This window comes from Equus quagga, chromosome 1 (genome assembly GCF_021613505.1).
Source record: "Equus quagga isolate Etosha38 chromosome 1, UCLA_HA_Equagga_1.0, whole genome shotgun sequence".
NCBI lineage: Eukaryota > Metazoa > Chordata > Mammalia > Perissodactyla > Equidae > Equus > Equus quagga.
Genome location: NC_060267.1, coordinates 58168710 through 58189624, shown reverse-complemented (window position 1 = coordinate 58189624; position 20915 = coordinate 58168710). Strand labels below are relative to the sequence as shown.

At 51.5% G+C, this 20915-nt stretch overlaps 1 protein-coding gene across 1 annotated transcript in view; it reads left to right on the top strand.

Annotated features, from left to right (window-relative positions):
- Positions 1–20915, top strand: part of MICAL3 (microtubule associated monooxygenase, calponin and LIM domain containing 3) — a 112564-nt gene that overhangs the window by 76982 nt on the left and 14667 nt on the right. Inside the window, 10 exon segments of the mRNA XM_046647593.1 lie at positions 3442–3555; positions 4334–4480; positions 4950–5032; positions 6145–6987; positions 6989–7994; positions 8529–8623; positions 12722–12772; positions 14139–14249; positions 15542–15635; positions 20363–20413. Of these exon segments, the coding sequence (XP_046503549.1) occupies positions 3442–3555; positions 4334–4480; positions 4950–5032; positions 6145–6987; positions 6989–7994; positions 8529–8623; positions 12722–12772; positions 14139–14249; positions 15542–15635; positions 20363–20413 (2595 nt within the window).

The window sequence follows — 20915 nt, the reverse complement described above, 5'->3', positions numbered from 1 at the left end:
AAAGTCTGTAGAAATTAAACTGGGTAGCAATTGGGCATGAAAGTAGAGGAATCAGTTAATATCCCACAAACCTACCAAAATATCAGAGAAGGAGACAGTCAATACTCACGGGGGGACTTATGGAAAACTTATTAGTGAAGAGAGGGAAGTAGAGAATTGGTGGACTGATGCTCAGCTGAAAGTGGCAGGACAGGCGGGGGTGACCAGGTGTAGCACCAGCTATGGCTTCAGACCAGGTGAAGGCATCTCTTTAAGTACTTAGGCCAAGAGGTAAGTGAGAAACCTTAGTTGTCCTTCCTAAACTTTTCTGGAGAGGTGTTTCTCAACAAGAGGGCTACTGGCCTTGGGGCAGGACGTTCTTAACCGTTACAGGACATTTAACGTCCTTGGCCTCTGCCCTCTAAATGTCAATAGTGTAGCTTCCACTCTCACCCCAGTCATTAAGACAACCAAAAATGCCTCTCTACAATGTCAGATACCACTTGAAGAAGGGCAGTCTTGCCCCTGGTTGAGCACCACTGTCCCAGCAGTGACTTCTGGGGTGGGCAGGATTGGACCTCATGGATCTTTACCACCATCTCATGCACAGCATGAAGAATGGACGCAAGCTCAGGTCAGGAGGGGCCTTCCCACTGTGCTGTAGGGAGATCCGAACCTGAGGCCATTGGCTCTGTGAAGAGAAACTGCTGGTCACCGTCCCCTAGTTAGTTCGTATGCCCGGGAAGGTTGGACAAGGCTGAGGTGTCGGGACTTCCTGGCTAGCAGCTGAAATAAACCAGAAGCTCAGTATGTCAGCGATTCCTGGCTTCCATAGTGTGTGGCAGCTTCTAGCACCCTGCATTCCATCTTAACCTGGATTTAATCCCCCAGTTCCATCCCTCAAGCTGCGTCTCTTTCAACATCTGCTGCTGCTGCACTCATGTTTGTCATTTGTTTTTTGATATATATGACAATTGTTCCTTTCAAGGTACTCCCGAGGACTGTAGACTTCTTACCCTTCTGACTCTACAGCAGACATTTCTTAGGAGAAACTCGGAGTAGGAGAACCATGTGAAGGCCAAGGGGCCAGACGGGAATCAGGGTAGTCAGCGTGGTATGCCTTGAACCATGGCAGACTGGGGAGTCCTTTGTCCTGATCTCCTTTGTGCTTGCTTCTGGTGTACTTGCCGACAGAAATGTAAAATTTCCATTTCAATATCCAGGCACTCACAGGTCATTTGAGCACATGTGTCAGGCACAGTGGGCCTTCTTCACAGAATGGACCCAGGTTCTGTTCCTGCTGGGTTGGGATGACTGCCAAAGGAGAAAGATCCGAGGGGAGGAGAGGCACCTGCTCAGCTGGCTCAGAAGTGGTGTAGCGCACCAGTGAACTCACCATCCACCAGAAAGCTCAGGTGGCAGGGGGCTTTTGGTTATGCCTCAGAGGGCCCACTCCTTGCTGTGTGATGAACTGACTTCCTTGAGTGACCAACAATGTTATCACACAAAGGTCTTAAACCTGTGGAAATAATCAAGTCGCTTTCCCCCCAGTATTCTCCCACAAATGCCATCATCGTAGGAAAGCTCCTCGGCATTGCCAGCTCCATGGGCCCCTCCGGCATCTCAAAAGGACGAATGCGACATTAACTTTTTTCCAGCATAGAACTCGTTCTGGAGCTCTCCCGTCTTTCCCCGTAACCTGGACTGTCTAGTCCTTTCCAAACCATCGTATGGTTCCTCAAAACTAGTGTGAACCATCACTTTATTTTTAATAAGCTGATATACAGCTTAAGGAATTATTTGAAACAAAAACAAACCTCATGTAACTGCCACCTTGTTAGTGTGATAGTGTGATGCTAAGTTCGTGTCTCACTTTCTGAGACAGGTTTTTTTTTATCCGAGTTCTTCTAGGCAGTTAAGGGGTAGGTAACAAGAAGCACTTTCTGAGTCTTTTTTTCCTTAAAAATAATCATCCTAAAATAATGCTCATGTTAAAGAGACACATTTTGGGGTGGCAAATTTTGTTCCCCTTCAGTATACTCTGTGATGTTCTCATGATGACGAAATCACCTAAGGATGCCTTTCTCAGAACGTGTCCCTGTCATTAATCGACACATGACTGTACTCTGGCCTTGGTGGCCTCACTCACTCTGCACATCCTTAAGGTGCCTGGGATGCAGATTCATGAGGGTGGACTGTGAGGAGATACTTACTGTAGAGGGTCTGGTCATTACATGGGCTGTCCTCTCGAATTCCAGCATGGCCTTTTAAGCCAGCTGGGCCACAGTCGATTCCTCTGTGGCCTGCAGTCCCTTGGGCTTCGATCCTCAGGCTCTTGTGTATGCAAATTAGGGCATAACCCTTTTTCCTGAAATGAAAACCTTTTGGAATGATTTGAGGGTGGCTCTGCTTAGAGCTCCAGAAGAACCCTCAGGACCCCTGACGAGCAGGTGCTGTTAGTCTCGGGAACACTGGTCTGACAGCACCCTTCAGAGCAGTGCTCGTTGCTTTCTTACGTGCCTTCTCCGGCTCTATACTGCTAGTGTGAGTTCTAAGTGCAGAGGTTGGGAGCAGGCGTGAGAGTCCGTGTGTGTGTGTGTGTGTGTGTGTTTAGGGGCTGGTTCCTCCACAGGAGAAATGAAGTGGATTTGTGCTTTGCCTCATTTTGCAGCACTAAAGAGCTAGTCATGAGCCCAGAAAATGAACTTTACATATTCCCTCATCCTTCTCCCTTATACTTGAAGAAAGTATTTCTCTAAATGGTCCAGGTGAGGCTGCACCGTCTGTCAGTTAAGAGTAGAGCTATGGTGCCCTCAGGGGTTCGGTGGGTCACTATCCAACAGTGATTTCACTGACAGACGACACTGCAACCACCAGATTGAGGACTGTGGCCATGAACAAATTACCTAACCTCTCTGGGCCTCAGTTTTCTCTTTGAACAATAGGAATTGGAAACGTTCCTTCTAATGGTGTGATTATGAGGATTCGTTGACTGACGGCCTGTGAAGAGTCAACACAGTGTCTGGCATATGAGCCATGACTGCTGCTCAATTTGCAGCTGGTGCCTGCTGGGCCTGGACCTGGAGAATCAGCATTTCCTTCTGTCATTCTCAGAGGCGGGCTCTCATGGCAGCCTCTGGAGGAGGAGGAAAGACGACCAGGCCTTAAGCTGCTCTTCCCCTCTAGTCAGCCCTGCTCGAGTCGAGACAAGCGAGTCTTGTGTTCAGGAAGGTCCAGGTCTCCCCAGCACCAACATTGCTTTGAGAAGCTTCCCCCCAAGGCTGACTGACTTCCACCTTGGGGTCCAAATCCAGAAACTTCAGAGTCTGCCTTCTCATGTCTCCTAAGGGTATGCACATTACAGCCTGGGAAAACCACTACCGCTTTCCCGCCTGCAAAGGCAGTCCGTCTGTTGGTCTGTCTTTCCTTTTCTTCCTTTCTTTGAATGTTTCTGCTTTACAGTTCCATTTGATGAGAATGACCTGGAGGAAGATGTGGACTCGGAGCCGGCAGAGATAGAAGGGGAGGCAGCAGAGAATGGGGACACAGGGGACACTGGTGCTGAGCTGGATGATGGTACGGGGAACCCCAGAGCCTACCGTCTCCCCCATGGTGACCACCCTATTCCCCACTGGGGACAGGGTCAGAGTGATTTGAACTCAGGAAAGACGTCAACAATACACATTAAAGCAAAAGCAAGGAGCTCAGAGGAGGTGGCTGTTGGGTCCTGGTTTGTCCCCTTGTTCTGCCATTAACTTGAGTGTGTGTCATTTCACCCACCCATAAGCCACCATTTGACATGGCCTATATTCGTTAAGTTGTAGTTGAGAGACAAGCCAATCTGAGGCTTTATATTTGTAGCTGTGAAAGTTAGGAACAAGGAGATGGTATTTTGAGAATTATAGTCTGGTTGGTTGGTTGGGGAAAGGGGAGCAGAGACTCAGCTGGGAGAAATGCGAACAGTCCAGGCAAGAGTGTGAGGGAGCACAGCCCTCCACTGTGGCACTGGGGGCGCTGGGCCGGGAGGTGCGTCCCCAGAGGCAGGGCCTCCTGAAACACCACATGTTTCTTTCTGTTGTGGCCCATCATGTGTCACCTGGCTGTATTTAAAAAGAAGACAGCACGGCAGGCTTTAACGAGAACACTGTTCAGAGGATAACATGCTTTCAGCGCGTCCCTCAGAAGCTTGGGTGGGACCAGTGGGCTGGGCCCAGCTGGGATGCAGAGCTGGGTCCCGACCACAGCAATTGCACTGCAGCTGAAGAGCTGATGGGGCTGTTCTCTGAGGAGGACAGGAGCCTGGGAAATGAGCATGGCCTCGCTCAAGTTCCGTGTTCCCCCTTCCCTCTGCCAGATCAGCACTGGTCTGATGACGTCCCCTCAGATGCCGACACGGAGCTGCGCCTGCAGCACCAGGCAGCAGTGGAGGCGGAGCTGGAGTTGAGGGTATCAGAAAATGAGGAGGAGCCACCACCGGCCACACCAAGGCGCCAAGAGAGAGGTCAGTCTGTTGTTGAGGAGAAACTGCTTCCAGGATCCTGCTGAGAGCTGCTCGAGGATGCAAGGGGCACCAAGGATGCAGGCCGTCAGAGCAGAGCCAGGGCGCCACACGCCAGCCTCCAGATGGCAGACAGCTGGCTTGTGGTCCTCCTCCCTGTCCCTGTGCACGTGCCCTTCACATGGCTTTGGCCAACAGCCCCTCTCTGTGTGTTATCTAGGGCTATGAAAGGGTAGAAGGTATACCTCGAAGCTTTGGACACAGACCGTACACATAAATAAAAGCCACCCCTCGTGACTCAAGCAGAGGGAGAAGACGGGCGCTTCAGGAAATCACAGTCCCCTTGCTCTCCTTTCGGTGTCTGCCAGTGGCTGGCTGACAGCGTGGCCCCACTGCAGAGCTGGCTGGGAGAGGAGCCGTCAGTGGGAATGGGGGGTTTCCTGCTGTAAATCCTGTGCCTGTTTCTTTTCAGGTCCTTCCCAAGTCTCCAGCCCCACTCGGTCCCCTGAGGAACAGCCTGTCCTCTTCTCCCCAGTGCACAGCCCTGAGACAGAGGTAAGGTTTGGGGCTCCCCGTGGGCTAGAGCTGATGGGACCCTGAGTGGACGTATTAATTCTTCGTCTTAGGGCCCTTAGTGTGAACCCATTTTTTTTGTTTCTTGTGCTAAGCGGGGCTGTTGAAAACAGGAGTGATATTGGGGTTCCAAGCCCAGTCCTTGCCATGGGGACAGCAGTCTGGGCAGTGTCTCCCTAACCCTGCTCTGCACCAATCCCAAACTTGAATCACCCCACTACCATGTCACTCTTTGTGGTGCCCACATACTCTACTGTTTTAAAAATAAATTTATTTTTAAATTAAAGTGATAATATTTGTGGAATCACTGGTTTGGTGTGATGGGTGCGTTTTTTTGGTTAATATGTTAAAATGAATATGAGTTTTAAATTTAAAAATATTTATCCAGGTTACCAGTGTTGTGTGAAGCACACATTGGAGAATGCTACGTAAAAAATGGTAACAATATGTCCCGTGGAACACGTTTTGGGAAATACTGTCTGGAGGACAGATCAGGGAGGGAGGCCAGAGTTCAAGACATGGGTCTGCCTGGTTTGGCTTTGGGATTCTAAGCAGCAAGGTGAATTTGGAGATTTCATCTGTGAAATGGGTGGCTTGGCCGAGGTGCTTGGATGGGGTGATATGAAGATTTGTGCAGGAATATCTGGATCTCTGATCTTCTGGGGAAGGACAATTTATAATACAGACTGTAATGATGGCTATTTTAAATCTTCTTACAGTGTTGGCCCCTGTGTTCGTACGTCAGAGATCTTGGAAGTCTGGGAGCTGATGGTGGGGAAGTGAGGGCTGAATTCATTAGTGTGCTTTTCACCAGTGTTCACTCCAGTGGACAAAGAATATAGGATGTGTTTAAGATGAACCAAACCCTGAAAGCTGAGTCCGTTCAACTCAGGAGAGTGGTTCTAAAAGTTGGACAAACAGAGCAGAAAGTGAGAAAAGCTCTTCTGGAACCGTTTGACTAATCGCTTAAAGGACAGAGAGAGGAATTTATTTCAGGAAGCACAGGCTTTTTGAGAGAGAGAGAGCGCCCCAAGGGATCTTTGCTGACATTAAAACCCTACCTTCTGAGCAGCTTCTATCTTCCTTTTCTGCAGGGGGCCCAAAGCCCACTCACCTCTGCCGCTGCCAACGGGAAATCACCCGGAGAGCACCTTTTCCCCGAGCCTTTGCTCCTCACAGCAAAGCCCAGAGCAGAAGCACCCACTGATCAGAAAGTGGTGCCCTCTCCCATCCGCTCACAGCCAGTGGCTCTGCCGGAAGCCAGGACATCTACCACCCCAGTTAGCTCGCAGCACCTGTCATCGTTGGCCGCCTCCACCCCTCCCACCCAGCTCCCCATTTGCTCCCAGCCTCAGCCTTCCTCTGAGGCCACTGTCCCATCCCCAACCAAGTCCCCCATACGCTTCCAGCCTGTTCCAGCCAAAACATCGACCCCCCTGACCCCCATCCCCATGAAGAACCAAGGGGATGCCAAGGACAGCCTGGGTAGCCCTCTTGCTGTGGACGAGGTCCTGAAACGGAATGACCTAGTGGCAGAGTTCTGGATGAAGAGCGCCGAAATCCGCCGCAGCCTTGGGCTAACACCCGTACATCGGAGCAAAGGGCCGGAGCCCAGCTTCCCCTCACCTGCCTTTAAGCCAGTGTCCCCAAAGTCCTATTCAGTTGAGAAGTCTCCGCAGGGTGAGGGGCTCCATCTTCTAAAACCACCACCTATTCCCAAGAGGCTGGGCCTGCCAAAGTCAGATGGTGACCAGCCCTCCCTGCCGACCCCCAAGTCCCCCTCTGACAGACAGCTGAAGAGCTCCCACGAGGAGCAGAGAGACCTGTCCAGCAGCTCCGGGCTGGGCCTTCAAGAAAGCTCCTCCAACATGAAGACTCTGGGCAGCCAGAGCTTCAACACCTCGGACTCCACCATGCTCACTCCGCCTTCCAGCCCGCCCCCCCCCTCCGCCTCCGGACGAGGAGCCCGCCACTCTTCAAGGGAAGCCGTATCAGGGGTACGAGCATAAGGAAGCTGGGCCCAAGGCCTCAGTGATCCCACCTCTGCCACCTGCTACCTTTATGCGTCCCCCCCGGGAGTCTGCCCGGCCCCCCCAGGAGGAGTTGCGGAAGTCATTTGTAGAGAGTGTGGAGGAGATCCCCTTTGCCGATGATGTGGAAGACACGTATGATGACAAGACTGAAGACTCAAGTCTGCAGGAGAAGTTCTTCACACCCCCCTCCTGCTGGTCCTGCTCTGAGAAGCCCCTCCAGCCACCCCTAGCCAAGGAGAATGGTAGGTTGCCTACTCAGGAGAGTGGGGTCCAGCCACAGAAGAGGGGGCTGCCCTTAGTCTCTCCAGAAGCCAAGGAGCTGGCTGAGGAGCGCATGCGAGCCAGGGAGAAGTCTGTCAAGAGCCAGGCATTGAGAGATGCCATGGCCAAGCAGCTGAGTAGGATGAAGGAGATGGAGATGGCAGCTGGGACCTCCAGGCCCCCCGGTGGCACCGCCCGCAGAGCCGCCTCTGTGCTCTCCAAGGGCAAAGAAGTCGGCCCAGAGTCTCCTAAGTGCCCAGTGCTAAAAGGCCCCGAGGAGCCCACCCTGAAGCATGAAGCCACTAGTGAGGGGGTCCTCTCTCCTCCATCGGACTCAGGGGGCCCAGATGGTTCAGTCACCTCATCTGAGGGCTCCAGTGGGAAGAGCAAGAAGAGATCGTCACTCTTCTCCCCTCGCAGAAACAAGAAAGAGAAGAAGTCCAAAGGAGCGGGCCGGCCCCCGGAGAAGCCCAGCCCAAGCCTCCTAGAGGAAGCAGCCACCAAGCCCAAGTCCTTGTGGAAGTCAGTCTTCTCTGGGTACAAGAAGGACAAGAAGAAGAAGGGTGAGGACAAGTCCTGCTCCAGCACCCCTTCCAGCAGGACCACTGTGGACTCGGGCAAGCACAGGATGTCTCCTCTCATGAAGGCAGGTACGTCAGCACCGAGGGCCCCTCGTGGGACGGAGCATGAGGTGTGCCTTCTCCATTCATCTGACTCTTCTCAAAGATCCCCTTCCCCACGCTGCTCCCGCAGGGGTTCTCGGGAGCTCTGCTCAGGGTGGGGGAAAGGGAACCTAACTGTGGGTTGGGAGCATGTTCTGTTTGATGGAAGTTTGAAACCGGGTAAGAGAGCCTTGGAGGTTTGTGCCCTTCTTACGGTCACGTTGCCCCAAAGGAGGGCCCAATTTGGAGTAGGCAGGAGCACAGTGCTGAAGGAGGTACCCGGCAGGCTCTGTTCGGGGCACCATTTATTTAGTGTTGGCTCTAAACCACCAGTGCCAGGACAAGTGTCAGCTTCTGAGCTTCCATCTCCCCATCACGGGAACAAAATCACTTAAACTAGAAGGAGATCAGGCCTCCAGCCCTCTCCCCGGCTGCTCTTGTGAATGTAGAAATCGGGACAGCGCCGTGGTGCTAACGGGCTGCTCGCCATCCTTGTTTGGCGTCTTCTTTCTGTCCCCTTAGGGCTGCAGCTCGGGCGCCAGCTGAGTTTCTCGGAGGACTCTGACCTCTCCAGTGACGACATCCTGGAGAGGTCCTCCCAGAAGTCTAGGCGAGAGGTATGTAGGCCCGTTGGTCATGGGGCTTCCAAAGGGGTCAGGGACCTTGGGTCCTGTGCTCTGTTTAGTGTTGGTTTTTGATGAGGTGGAGGACAGGGAAGCAGATCTCAGGCCAGGGGTGGGGAGTTAGCGCCCTCCTCTCGTCTCCCAGCAGACAGACAGCTGAATCCTGAGCCCAGCCCAGTGATCCAAGTAAGAGAGGCCTGAAAGGAGCTCTCCTCTTGGGCTTTTTCAGTGAATAGCTGGGAATTATTGCATCCATGGCAAGAGTTCCTGTGTTCAGTTCTTGTGAAGGAGACAGATATCCATGCCCAAAGCTGCATCTAGGAAACAGCCGGGTGCTGTGCGTTAGTTCTTTTGTCCTTGGAAATCTCATGTACACTAGCATCCACAGTGCCCAAGTGACAGGAGGAGGGTCGCCCGTGCCGCAGGGTCTGGGGGAGGCTGGGATGGGGCTCGGGGTCTGCACGGTCGATGGAGGCTGAGCCCCTGAGGCATACGCCCTGTTGTCCTGCCTGCTTTGCGCGTTTGTGGAGTAGAGAGCATTTTTTGTTATCAAGGAACTGGTCCAGGAATCTGACCTGGGTCCTGTGCTGAGTAGGGCATGACAGAGGTCTGACATGGCCCTTCTCGCTGCCCCCAGTGTGGGAGACAGTGTGGCCACTCACTTGGCTCTCCTGAGAGCGAGCCCTGTGTGAAGGCTCCTTCCCCACCAGCCTCTCTTTTTGTTCCGTCTTCTGATTTTCCAGGGCTCTTATAGCTTTGTCGAGACACAGCGAAGTTGGAGGATGGAGAGGGATTAGGGACAGTTCTAACAGGGCATCTGTGTCACAGAGCCAGTGATGGGGTGGGGACTACAGGAAGGCCGAGCAGCTCACAGGGGTGGGTGAAGCTCAGTGGCAGCCTTCCCAGCCCATCTCCATTGTCCAACCCTGGGGTATGTGCACACCCTCCTGTGCAAGGAGACAGCCCAGCTGCCTTCAGCTCCCTTTTTTGAATGAAAACTTTCCCAGAACATCATGCACCTTCTTCACAAGGCTTCCAAAGGCTTGGACTCGAGTCTGCTCTCTGCTGACTTCCAGGGAGGGCCATGGCAGGGCTGAGCCCTCACATGCCCGTTCAGTAGAGGTGACTTCTGCAGCCTATTTCCAGCTCCCTCCTCCCAATAATAACTTGGCAAACTGGAGGAAACCCGTCTTTTAGTTCTCATCTCATTCTTGATTTGTCTGTCTCTCTTTGCCACGAGACCCCTTCTCTCTCCACTCTCCTAGAAGGATACCTAGACAGTCAGACCTCTCATCCTACCCCACCCCATCCATCTGCAGAGCCAGACTCCCGTGTCCCAGCCAGGCCAGCACTGAGTTAAGGCTGGGTTCCTCTGTGCTCCCTACGAGGACCCGGCTTCATGTGCTCCATCAAGTGCTCTGTGTGGAGCCTGCCCAGGCGGGAGCATCAGCACTGCACTGAGAATTGCTTCTGGATATGTGTGTGGGTCCCTAAACCTCCCCACACTGGAGACTGGCACTGCTAGGGAGTCTGAGAAGAAGGAGAATGTGGTGCAAGCCTGCCTTTTTCTCAGTGCAGATGTGCAGATGTACAGCCAGTTCATCCTGTGTTGGTCAGAAGCTTCCATCTGTGGTCCTTTTGTGGTCAGGTCTCTCCACTGTTTATCTATTAATTACTGAAGCATCCTGGCAGAATTCTGAGTGGCAGGCTGCCCGAGCTGGCTATGCCAAGGCCATGGGCTCAGCAACATATCTCACTGACCAAAGCCCCTCCCAGGGCCTCGCAGGCCTGGGGCACACACCCCACCTAGACAAACAAGTCTTAGTCCCACTCCTAGAAGCCCAGAACCAGGGGCCTTGGGAGGCTCATGGTCCACGTGCACCCACGGAGGCAGAGCCCGTCAGGGTGCTGCGTAGGGACGCTAAAGGCAAAGCCGAGCGTACACCTGCTGCCCGACCCCCACTGTGCTATGGGGTCAGGCCGAGTGAGAGCAAGGCACCGTGTATTTTCAAGACGTGGAAGCTAAGGCAGGAAAACAGACCGAAACAAAAACAGCCACAAAGGACACTTTGGAACATTTAAGGAAACTTGATCATGGGCGGTACAATGTGCATAAACCTGCAACGTTATCACATTAATGCTAAGTACCTTGTAAGTGATGAAGGTACTGTAGTCATGTAGGAAAATGTCTCTGTTCTTAGGAAGTACACGCTAAAATCTGAGGGGATGACAGATCATGATATGTTCAAATGATTCAGAAAGAAGTGATTACATGTAAAGATTATATATATCAAATGTGTGGCAAGATGCTAACATTTAGCAAATCTAGGTGAATGGCATACAGATGTTCACTGTCCTCCTCTTTTAGCTTTTCTGTAGGTTTGAAATTTTTCAGGGTAAGAAGTGAGGGGAGTGGAAACACCAGAAGTGGGTGTGAATTTACTCAGAACGGAGCATCTTGCTAGCTGTGCCTGGACCCCACAGCTGGAGGCTGCTAAGGCAGCACAGCTGGGGAAATGGTTCCTCTTGTGTCACAGACCCATCTCTGAGTCAGGCATCTGTAAAACAAGTGCCTGAGTTTTGTTTCATTAAAAAAAATAAATAAAAACCCACTAAAAATCACTTATTTTTGTTAAAATGTTTATATAGAAAAGATAATACAGATTTAAAAAAAAAAAATCACCTGCAGCACTACCAGTAAGAGATAACTCACGTTCACTTCTCTGCCTCAGTCTGACTACACACCAGAGCGCGTGCATCGGCCCGCTGGCAGGCCCTCCCCGCCTTCACAGCAAAGGCACCAGCTCTCAGGCTGGCCCCACTCTTGACACACTGCACAGGTCATGATTTCAGTCCTCTGGTCCTGGCCTCTCCCAAGCTGGTACCCTCCCCAGAAATTGGTAAATGACTGCCCACCCCCTCCACTTTTTACACCGGCCACAGTACAGATGTTACAGGTGACCCCTTAGCTTGTAGTTGCCTAGTACCTGTGGGGTTTCTCACATACTGCTTGGGGAAGGCGTCTGTCTACTTTTTTTTAGCTGGCTTGTTCTGATAATGAACTTCTTCTCACTCTAGTTTGTGGGAGAGATGGGTGAGTCTGAGGCAAGGTGTAGGGGTTCACAGTTAATGTCGCTGCTCAGAAGGAAACTCAGTCTTCTCTGGGCCAGTCTGCTCTGGCAGCGTACCCCCTGGGCCGGGCCCCACAAAAGCAGGGGGAGCAGCAGGGCAGCGGGGACACACAGTCCGTCCTGACGCTCTCAGAATCTCCCCACCCGGGGGCACCCAGACCCCCACCACCTCCTCCCTCCCTCCCTTATTGCCTTTTAGCCGTTTGCTGGGGCTGGTGAGAGGACTGGAAGAGCAGAGGTCACCAACCGTGGCTCTCTGAGCACATCTGCTCAAGGTTTAGTGGAGTGAGAAGAGGTCACAATTACTGCCTGAAATGTTTTTGATGAATATCAGTTATTTATGCTATTTCAGGTCCCTTTCACTGTATATAATGAAGAAATGGCCCCGCCCCCTGTCCTAGGGTTGCCAGGTGGCCCACTAGGAGCCCAGCTGGCCCTGTTCAGGATCACTGCCAGGAGAGGACCTTTGGAGGGAATGTGAGGGTTGACACTCAGTTTGTTCTGTGTCTGTGTCTCTGGTGACAGGAATCTCCCACCACCTGGCCTCCATCCAGTAGCCCATAGCGTTCAGCTGGAAGAAGGGGTCTGAATTTCCACAAGCGAATGGGTTACTAAAGGAGAAATAGCATCCCCAGCAGTTTTAATTTATACATAAGGAAGACTGAGAAGAGAAAAGAGAAGATTTGGGGCATAGTGAGGAAGAAACTTTCTTCTCAGTAGAAAAGTGAACCAGGCCTAATTCAAAACCTGGATTCACTAAGGCGCTCTCCTAGGACCTGACCCCAGGTTCTGCTCTTACAGTCGTGCGTGACAGCGTGCAAAATAATCGTATGTTTTAGTCTTGTGTGTTTGTTTTAAACTTCTAACTGATTTTGCTCCATTTCTGTGTTCTATTTTTAATTTTTTAATTGTTATTATTATTACTATTCTGTTTTGTTTTCTGTTGCCATCCCCTTAAAAGTCGATTTATGTGCCACACGCCTTGGCATTCAGGAGATCATATGCATCAAAGGTAGTGTCTCGTTCCCATTGGCTGGTCATGTTGCATGCATGTCTGTGATTAACCACCAGAGCAACCCCCAGCCCTGGCCTTCCAGCCGCACCCTCACTAACTGCGTTCACATGTGCATGGAGCAGCAGCAGACATGGGCAGCAGGACTCTCTCTAGCTGCATCATGACCAAGAAGGACGGGGAGATACCCCGCTCTTCCCTGGCTGGAGTGCATGTGTCATTTCGATCCAGGTGCCTGGGGGACAGGGCTGCTGCCCTTTGGGACTGGGCACCAAAGGAATGGGGAGTTCCTGAGCCCTCAGCTCTGTGATCTGCAGGGTGAAATGCTTAGGATACCCCTGACTTGTTCAGTTGGCCCTGTACCATCACTTGAGCTCTTAAAATAAAAATTACTAGGAAAAAAAAAGGTTATTAGGATATATTCCTGAGTTAAATTTGAAAGTCTCCTTTAAAGTCTGTAAAAGTCTCCCGTCTTTATTTTCTAGGAGGCAAATTGCCTCTATTTCTAAGAGGCAGACTCTCAACATTTGCCTCTCACTGGCTGCCCAGTGTTTATTCAAAGCGTCTGACCCTCCCTGGAGCCCTTCATGCCCATGTTTGCAGGCAGAATTGCACTGGGTTTGGTCATTCGCTTCCTCGGCTCTTGATGGCACTGGCTGAAACAGCCCTGCCAGACCACTTCCTCCCTTCCTCTCCGGGCTGGCGGTTGCTTCTGTGCAGACCTCAGAGGCAAGCTGGCTTCACCTCCACAGCTCCTTCCTTAGATGGTAGAGTTGGTTTGGGGTTCACCAGACTTAAAATAGAAGCATCCCTGTTTTTCCTATTTCAGATGTTACTTCTTAAAAGAATCATATATCGCTCATCTGAAGAGAGTTGGCTTTTGAAACCAAACAAGAAAATAAAAGTTCCCTGATTTTTCTCTTTTTCCTTTCCCTGCACACCTCCTAGAAGCAGGAGGCTTGGGGAACATTTTACTAATACATTTACCCCTACAAAGTCTTAAAAAGAACAGACAGCCTTATATGGGAAACAGGTGATCTCAGTGATAAATGAGCGTATGTCCCCTTGTCCTTTTAACTTCCTAATAGTCAGTCCCCACTCAGCCTCCCATCCCTGTCCTGGCAGGGAAGCATCTCACTTGGAGATCTTCAGTGTTCCCTGCGGCATTTAGGGCTGTAGCAGGGATGCGTGCCCCGAGCCGCTGGCTGAGTCTGCGCACAACTCATGCCTCCGTCTACCCAGCGGGCACTCTGCGGACAGGCAGCCCCAATGCAGGGGACAGTCCTCTCCACGCCCTGCCAACCAGCACTCACACCCGTCTCAGGCCTGCATGCCCCTGCCTGAGGAATGCTCTTGTTCTCTCCAGCCAAGAACCTACACAGAGGAGGAGCTGAATGCCAAGCTGACCCGCCGCGTGCAGAAGGCAGCTCGGAGACAGGCCAAGCAAGAGGAACTGAAGCGGCTGCACCGAGCCCAGGTAAAACCACAGATGGCGGGGCCGCGACTCACAAATGGGAAAGTCCCAGGCAGCATCCTCCTCTGTAGCCTGCCTGTCCCCATCAGTGATGAGGGAGGGTGAAGAGGGCAGAGCAGAGGTAGACGGGCGTCCCCGTTGTCTGAGCGGACAGTCTCAGGCCACAAGCCCCAGGCTTGATGTAACTGCAGAGGCCTCGACTTTGTGGAGCTGTTGGTAGAAAGGGCAGAGCCAAGCACTGAGTTTCCCGACTTCCTGGATCTGCATTAACCCTGTAAAGTCCGCTGCTTCAGTTGTGAGAACTGTTACCAAGAGGCAGTCTGTGCCCTGAGCCTCCAACGGGCCAAGGATTTACACGTCGCAGCTGCCCTCCAGTCATCAGCCTATCTCCAAGCCTCTCAGATCCTAGACCACTCTAGATTTTGTTTTTGAACAAAAGACAATTTCCTTATACAAAGTGTTAGTAGATACCTAAATACAATGTTTTTTTAAATGAAGTCGAGTGTATATAGTTGTATTCCTAAAGATGAGGATGCTAATCAAAAGCTCTACAACAATGAGAAGGATTAACAGCAAATACAAATACAAAGGAGGATGCTCCTCTGAATTCAGTGTTTCATCAAACATCAAAAACCACCAGTCTTCTAGTCCTTTTCTCGTGCGTTATTCTCTATCCCCATTCTCTGCGTCTGATTGGCTCCCTGGATTTTATTCCTTTCTGGTGTGACCTTCTCCACAGATACCCATCATTGGCTGCTGCTTGGGGTTGGACATCCTTCTGGGTGTCGGTCATCAGTCCCACGTAGCACAGAGAAACTTCTCATCACTCACATCCAGATTCCGGCTTGTGGCTCCATTCTAGATTTTTTTTTTAATTTTTTATCTTGTAGAGACAGCATGTCTGCAGTTCTCTCCAAGAGCCCCTGCTCCTGTTTTTGTACCCTCGCCATCGGAAAGATCTTAGGTTGAAGATCTTGAATCCTTCCTACAGGAGTTTCTCTCCACTTGATTTCTTTGAACTGCCCTGAGGAGGAGCTGGTCCCCCCTTTGATGTGCCGCCATGCACCCGGTGCTTACTGGTTATTGGCTGGGGTCTGCACAGCTGACAAGGCCTGGGGGTTGATGCAGGTGCTCTGCACACTGCACTCAAGGCATAACACCCGTTGAGTGAGCCTTTCCAACTTGTGACCTGATCTGTCTGTGTCCTCTCTGTGTTTGTGCAGTTCAGCTGTCCTCCTGAAAGCTGGGAGATAAGAGGAAAAGTTGGGTGCTTATACTGTCTTGTTTTCCCGCAGATCATCCAGCGGCAGCTGGAGCAGGTGGAGGAGAAGCAGAGGCAGCTGGAGGAGAGAGGGGTCGCTGTGGAGAAGGCACTCCGCGGTGAGGCAGGTACTGTCTGGGTATCCTTTGTGAGGAGTTTGTTCCGGAAGGAAAGCCCCCACCCCCTGTGGTAGGCTGGTTGGCATCACCTCATCTGGAATTCAGCTTCTTTTCCAGCAGGATTCTCTGGGTCCCCACATCACTGAGATTTGGGGCTTCCTGTTAAGAAAGGAAAAGAAAAGCAACTCTGTTGGGACTGCCCCAGGCCAGACCTGCTCCTCCACCCTGTCTTAGGGCTTGCCATCTTCCTGTAGGATGAAATCTCAGTCCTCTTCGCCTGCTCATGGCAAGCGCTGGGCGTCCCACCCCACCATCCTCTCTAGAAGAAAATAACTGGGAATGAGAGAGACTGTACCATGAGGAACCATCACAGAACTGCACAGGCAGGGCCCCTGGCTGCTCCCCACCTGCCACCTCCTGTTCTTAGCTCTCTGGGCTCCTCTCCTGCCCAAGCTGCACAGAGCACATGATGAAACACACCCCGCAGAGCCCTCACCACCTCCTGTGGGCAGAACCCACATGTTTCCCAGTGTGAACCAAGCTCTGTTCCCCAGAGGCCATCGCTTAGGGCAGGGTGGAGAGCCTCGGGGACTATGGTGAGCTGGCATGGCACAGACACTGGGAGATAGCCATGCGGGCCATGTGCCTGGTGACTGCCATCTGGGGAAGAGCTCAGAGTATAGTGCAGCCACACCCACTCATCACGAAGCAGCCTGGGGGGTAGGTCCAGCACAGTTGGGCAGAGAAAGCAAGGAAGTACCTGAGTCATCCCTGGTCCTAAGGGCCCGAGAAGCTTTTTTGGTTCAGGACTTTGAAACCATGGGCCAGCCCCACTGTAGCCCCAACTCAGGCACGGAGTGACTGATGTTTGCTTTCTCAAGAGTTCCAGAGTCTCGGTCCCATCTCTGGTGGGGAAACATCTCTTTGTAGAGAGTCCAGCCTATAGGTTCAGCATTCACATTGTGAGGCTGAAGATGAAGAATGGCGTGGCCTGGCGTTGCAGGACTTCCTTGTTCTGGTGTGGCAGAGGGGAGGGTGGTACGTCTCCTGGCAGCAGGCTGTCTCTAAACTGAAGAACCAATCAGAGGCAGCCAGGAATGGGGCCAGTTGCTGCCATCTGATCTTGCTGGAAAATGACCAATGGGCCGACCCCATGGTGTGTCCCTGGAGTCAAGATGAATTCCTGGGGTTCTGTAGGACTGAAGTCCGTGTGGGGGACGTCGAGGGTCAAGCATAGAAGTAGGTCTCCTTTCTAGGCCCTTCAGGACCTAGGAACTGCAGTTAACAGTCAGCTCATTGATGACTTTCAGGTGAAGAGAGAGGGGCTGGGAGAGAAAGATGAGGATGTGATATTCTTGCTTTTGTGCCTCACCTGATGCTGGACTTACTGCTCAAAGCCCAGACCACCAGTGAAATGCAAAAACTTGAACCCTGAGCAGTCAATAGGCCAGAAACCTGGGACGTGTGAGTGCGAGACAAGCACTGGCACCTCTCTCCAGGAGTAGAGATTCTAGTCACCTAAAAGGACCCCGAGTGAAGCTGTGGTATCCCCCAGCATCCTTGTTCTGCTCCCTGCCCTGCATGCTCTGACTTGGCCTCCTCGATTAGGCCTGACCTCCTGGAGGAAGGTAGCCTGGACCCACCAGAGATGCCCTGCACCCGGCTGCAATGGGACTGACCAGGCCCTGCCCTCACTGCTTTCTTTTCTTACAGAAGATTATCAGGAGGGAGCCTGGGCCCATCATCCTTCCTTCTTACCCCTCCCCACAAATTCCTTCTGCCAAGATGGGAGGTGAGGGGTGGCTCTCATGGCACAGGCTAGCTCAGCAGGCAGTGCACCTGTGTTTCACAGCGTTAGTCCTCCAGGAAGACATCTGCCCCTCCTGGGCACAGGGTTATGAGGTGCGGAGTTCCATCGCTGGGGCGGATGGGGTCCGTAAACACTCCTGCACCTGTCGGCTGCCATGCAGAATGAGGCTATGACAGTGCTTCTGTATTTCTGTAATAGCCCACGTTATTCCAGCCACTGACTGCCACGGGGCCAGAAAAAATAGACCTTTGAAGATTGGCATAGGATTTTGCCAAAATTCTAATTTCTAGTTCTTTGGATAATTACCTTTTAATAAACATATACAACCAGAATTTCATCAAAGTCAGTGGTTTTCAAATTTGTTTTTTAGCAGCAGAACCCTTTTTACAAGCCAAATTATAAATTTAAAATAAAAAAGAATTACTCTAAGATGTTAATAAACACAAATTTGAAAATACAGGTTACAGTAGAGACCTGCAAGTGCTCATAAGCCTCAGCACCCAGTTCATCCCTGGGGCACAGTGTAGAGAACATCCTGATACATAGGCATAGTTGCTGTAAAGAGTGACAGGTTTTTGCAACAGCTCACCTGGCAATCTCGGGATAGATGCAGTTTAAATGATCTAGATGCTGGAAGCTTAAAGCGGGGCAGTAGGCATTGTGTGAACATCTGAATCACTAGCAAGCCTGACAGCAGTTCATATTCCTCGTAAAGAATACGTCTCAGCTGGAAGCTCCCAGACATCAGTCAACACAGACACCACCTGTGCTGTGATGTCACGGACGAGTGTTCCCCCGTCAAGGACCGTCTGCGACGGGAGCTGCTCTGAGAGGTGGGGTCTCACTGAATAAGAACTCTCCCAGGATGCTCCCCTGCAGAGCTGTACAGAAGCATTCGACGTGCAGTCCAGAATTTAAGTGAATAAGTAAAATTTCCTCTTCCCTAACACATCTACAGGGAGTACAGGCACTTCCCCACAGAGGGCAGAAGAAATTTCCTTGGGGCCTAAGGAAGGCACATTTTCCTGATAGCACAAATTAATGTGTTGGTGGTCTTCAGTAGGTTAAAAGCTGGCCTATCGGACATGTGAACGTGGTGTCTCTTATTCAAGTTTTTTAAATGAGTTAAAAGTATTCATGAATCAGATATTTCGGAGACCCCTGGAACACCACTTGAAGAACAGGGTTCCACAGAACAGTCTGAAAACCACTGTTCTACTCCAAGTAAGCAAGGCTTTGGCAAAACGCCTCCACCAGCATGCAGGTCTGTGCTGTGTTTAACGGTGGGCTTTGGTGGCTGCTTTGGGAGATTTCCCCATGATGCATTTGGAGAGTTCTCAGGATACAGTAGCTCCTGCCATAAGACTATATTTCCAATATATTCTTTTCCTTTTCTTACTGTAAGCGTTTCACTTCCAAGTCTCACCCTTGTCTGCAGTTCCTGTCCCGACTTGGCAGAGACCATCTTTCAGGCTAAACTGTGCGCACCGGCTACTCCTTTCCCTCCTGCTTCTGCATTCCATTCCTCTTATTAGTCTGCTTGCTCCTGGCTGGGCCCTTAAGAAGGTACTCTCAGTTGAGCATGGTAGTCTAGAGTCTTCCAACAATGCTAGCCAGCCCCTTCCTGAGAGCGTGCAGCTGGCCAAACCTGCCGTTCTGCCTCACTTGATGGGCTCAAGCTTCCTTCGCTCTCTGAGAGGGTCAGACTGTTAGCCAAGCTGCCCTTCCAGAGAAGAGATTAGATATGGACCTGCCATCCCATTGATCTCAACTTGCCCAAGGCTCATGTGTATGCAGACTGCACGGGTTAGGTCCACAGCCTTCAAGCCCAGGGCAAGACTGAGACTCACATGGTTTCTGGTCTGGAGCCCCTGGGAAGCCCTTTCAGTTTCTGGAACCCGGGTTCAATCTTAAACCACTGGGTCAGGCTTGAGCATGAGTTGAAAAACCGTTCCATTCTGCTTTCTGATGTGTCCATTCTTGAAGGGGGAGCCCTCGTGTGGCTGCCAGGATCAGCATCCAGATTGTGAGATTTGGAGGAAAAGGGTAATAAGTAGCAGGTGGCTTTTGTTGTACTCTGCATTTGTTTATGATTCTGGGAGGATGAGGACCACCTGCCCACGCCCAGCCCTCGGCAGTGCCCAGCTCTGCATCTCAGCATGGGAAGACTATAACGTCCTTGCTGGACGGCTGCCAGAGCTGAAAGGCTAGGATTGCCTGTGACCAGCAGACCTTCAAGAGCCTTAGGGCAAATAGTCACAGCTCTTGTCCTGCTGTTAAAGAGAAGGCTGGCTGAAGTTGGGGGCCTAACCTCAGAAGAAACAGGATCTCCTTCCTCTCACACCTGTACAGCAAAAGTGGTTCTGCAAGGAGTTCGGTGGTTTGATGTCCCCACCAGTGGGGCCCCATGTGTGAATTCTTGGGAGAGCTGTGCCTACCCACCTAAGGACTGGGGTCCTTGGCCAGCTCATTAGGATGTCCATGTCCTGCCTTCAGCCCCTCAGGCTGGGGCCTCTAACATCCCGTAACTAAGGAAGTAAGTAGCCCCTAATCCACCCTTGAATTTTTTTAAATCTTCTTAATTAGACAAGGTTGCATCCCAGGAGGGTCAGGATTCCCAACAAAACCAAGACCTTCCGTCCTAACTGATCAGAGGTATAAATAGGAATCACACTGTGACTGGCCATTAACTCGATCGCCTGTGGTTTTTAGTGAATGCTGCCCTCCGACCACCAGGAACTGTATCACTCGGCATGTGTATATGTATGTCATGCACTGCAGAGAGGTGCCTGCTCGCCAGCCTCCTCTTTGCCCTCTTGCTGTATCTCTGTGTGTTTCTTATGCTTCATGTCATTGATTGTTTGGGGTTTGGGGGGACAGGAGGGCTATCTGCTCCAATAACTCTCTCTTCACCAATTCCTTGTAGACTATTGGGGAGAGGCTTATTACAGTGACCTCATCGACTTGCATCTGGGTGGTATGTATAGCAGCATCTGTTGCTGACACTAACCCTGCTGACACCCTCTCCCCGCCTGCTCTCCCCAGTCCCTGCTCACAAACAACAAGAAGAAATCAATCTGATAACCAAATGAAAAAAGCACAGGCCCTTTTCCAGCTCATAGTGGGGCAGCATATGGATCCTCCCACTGGCCATGTGTACTCCAGAGGAAGATCTGAGATAGCTTTCGCTGCTCAGGGTTATTTTAATTTTTTTATGATAAAAGTTCACCTACCCCAACCCATCAACCTTGCTTCTGAATCCTGGTCCCTCTAATATTGTTTGATTGTTTGGCAGTAGCAACACACACACACTCACATGCACTCATACACATGCACACACTCACATGCGCTCGTACACACGCACACACTCACATGCGCTCGTACACGCGCGCACACTCACATGCGCTCGTACACACGCACACACATGCGCTCGCACACACTCACATGCGCTCGTACACACGCACACACTCACATGCGCT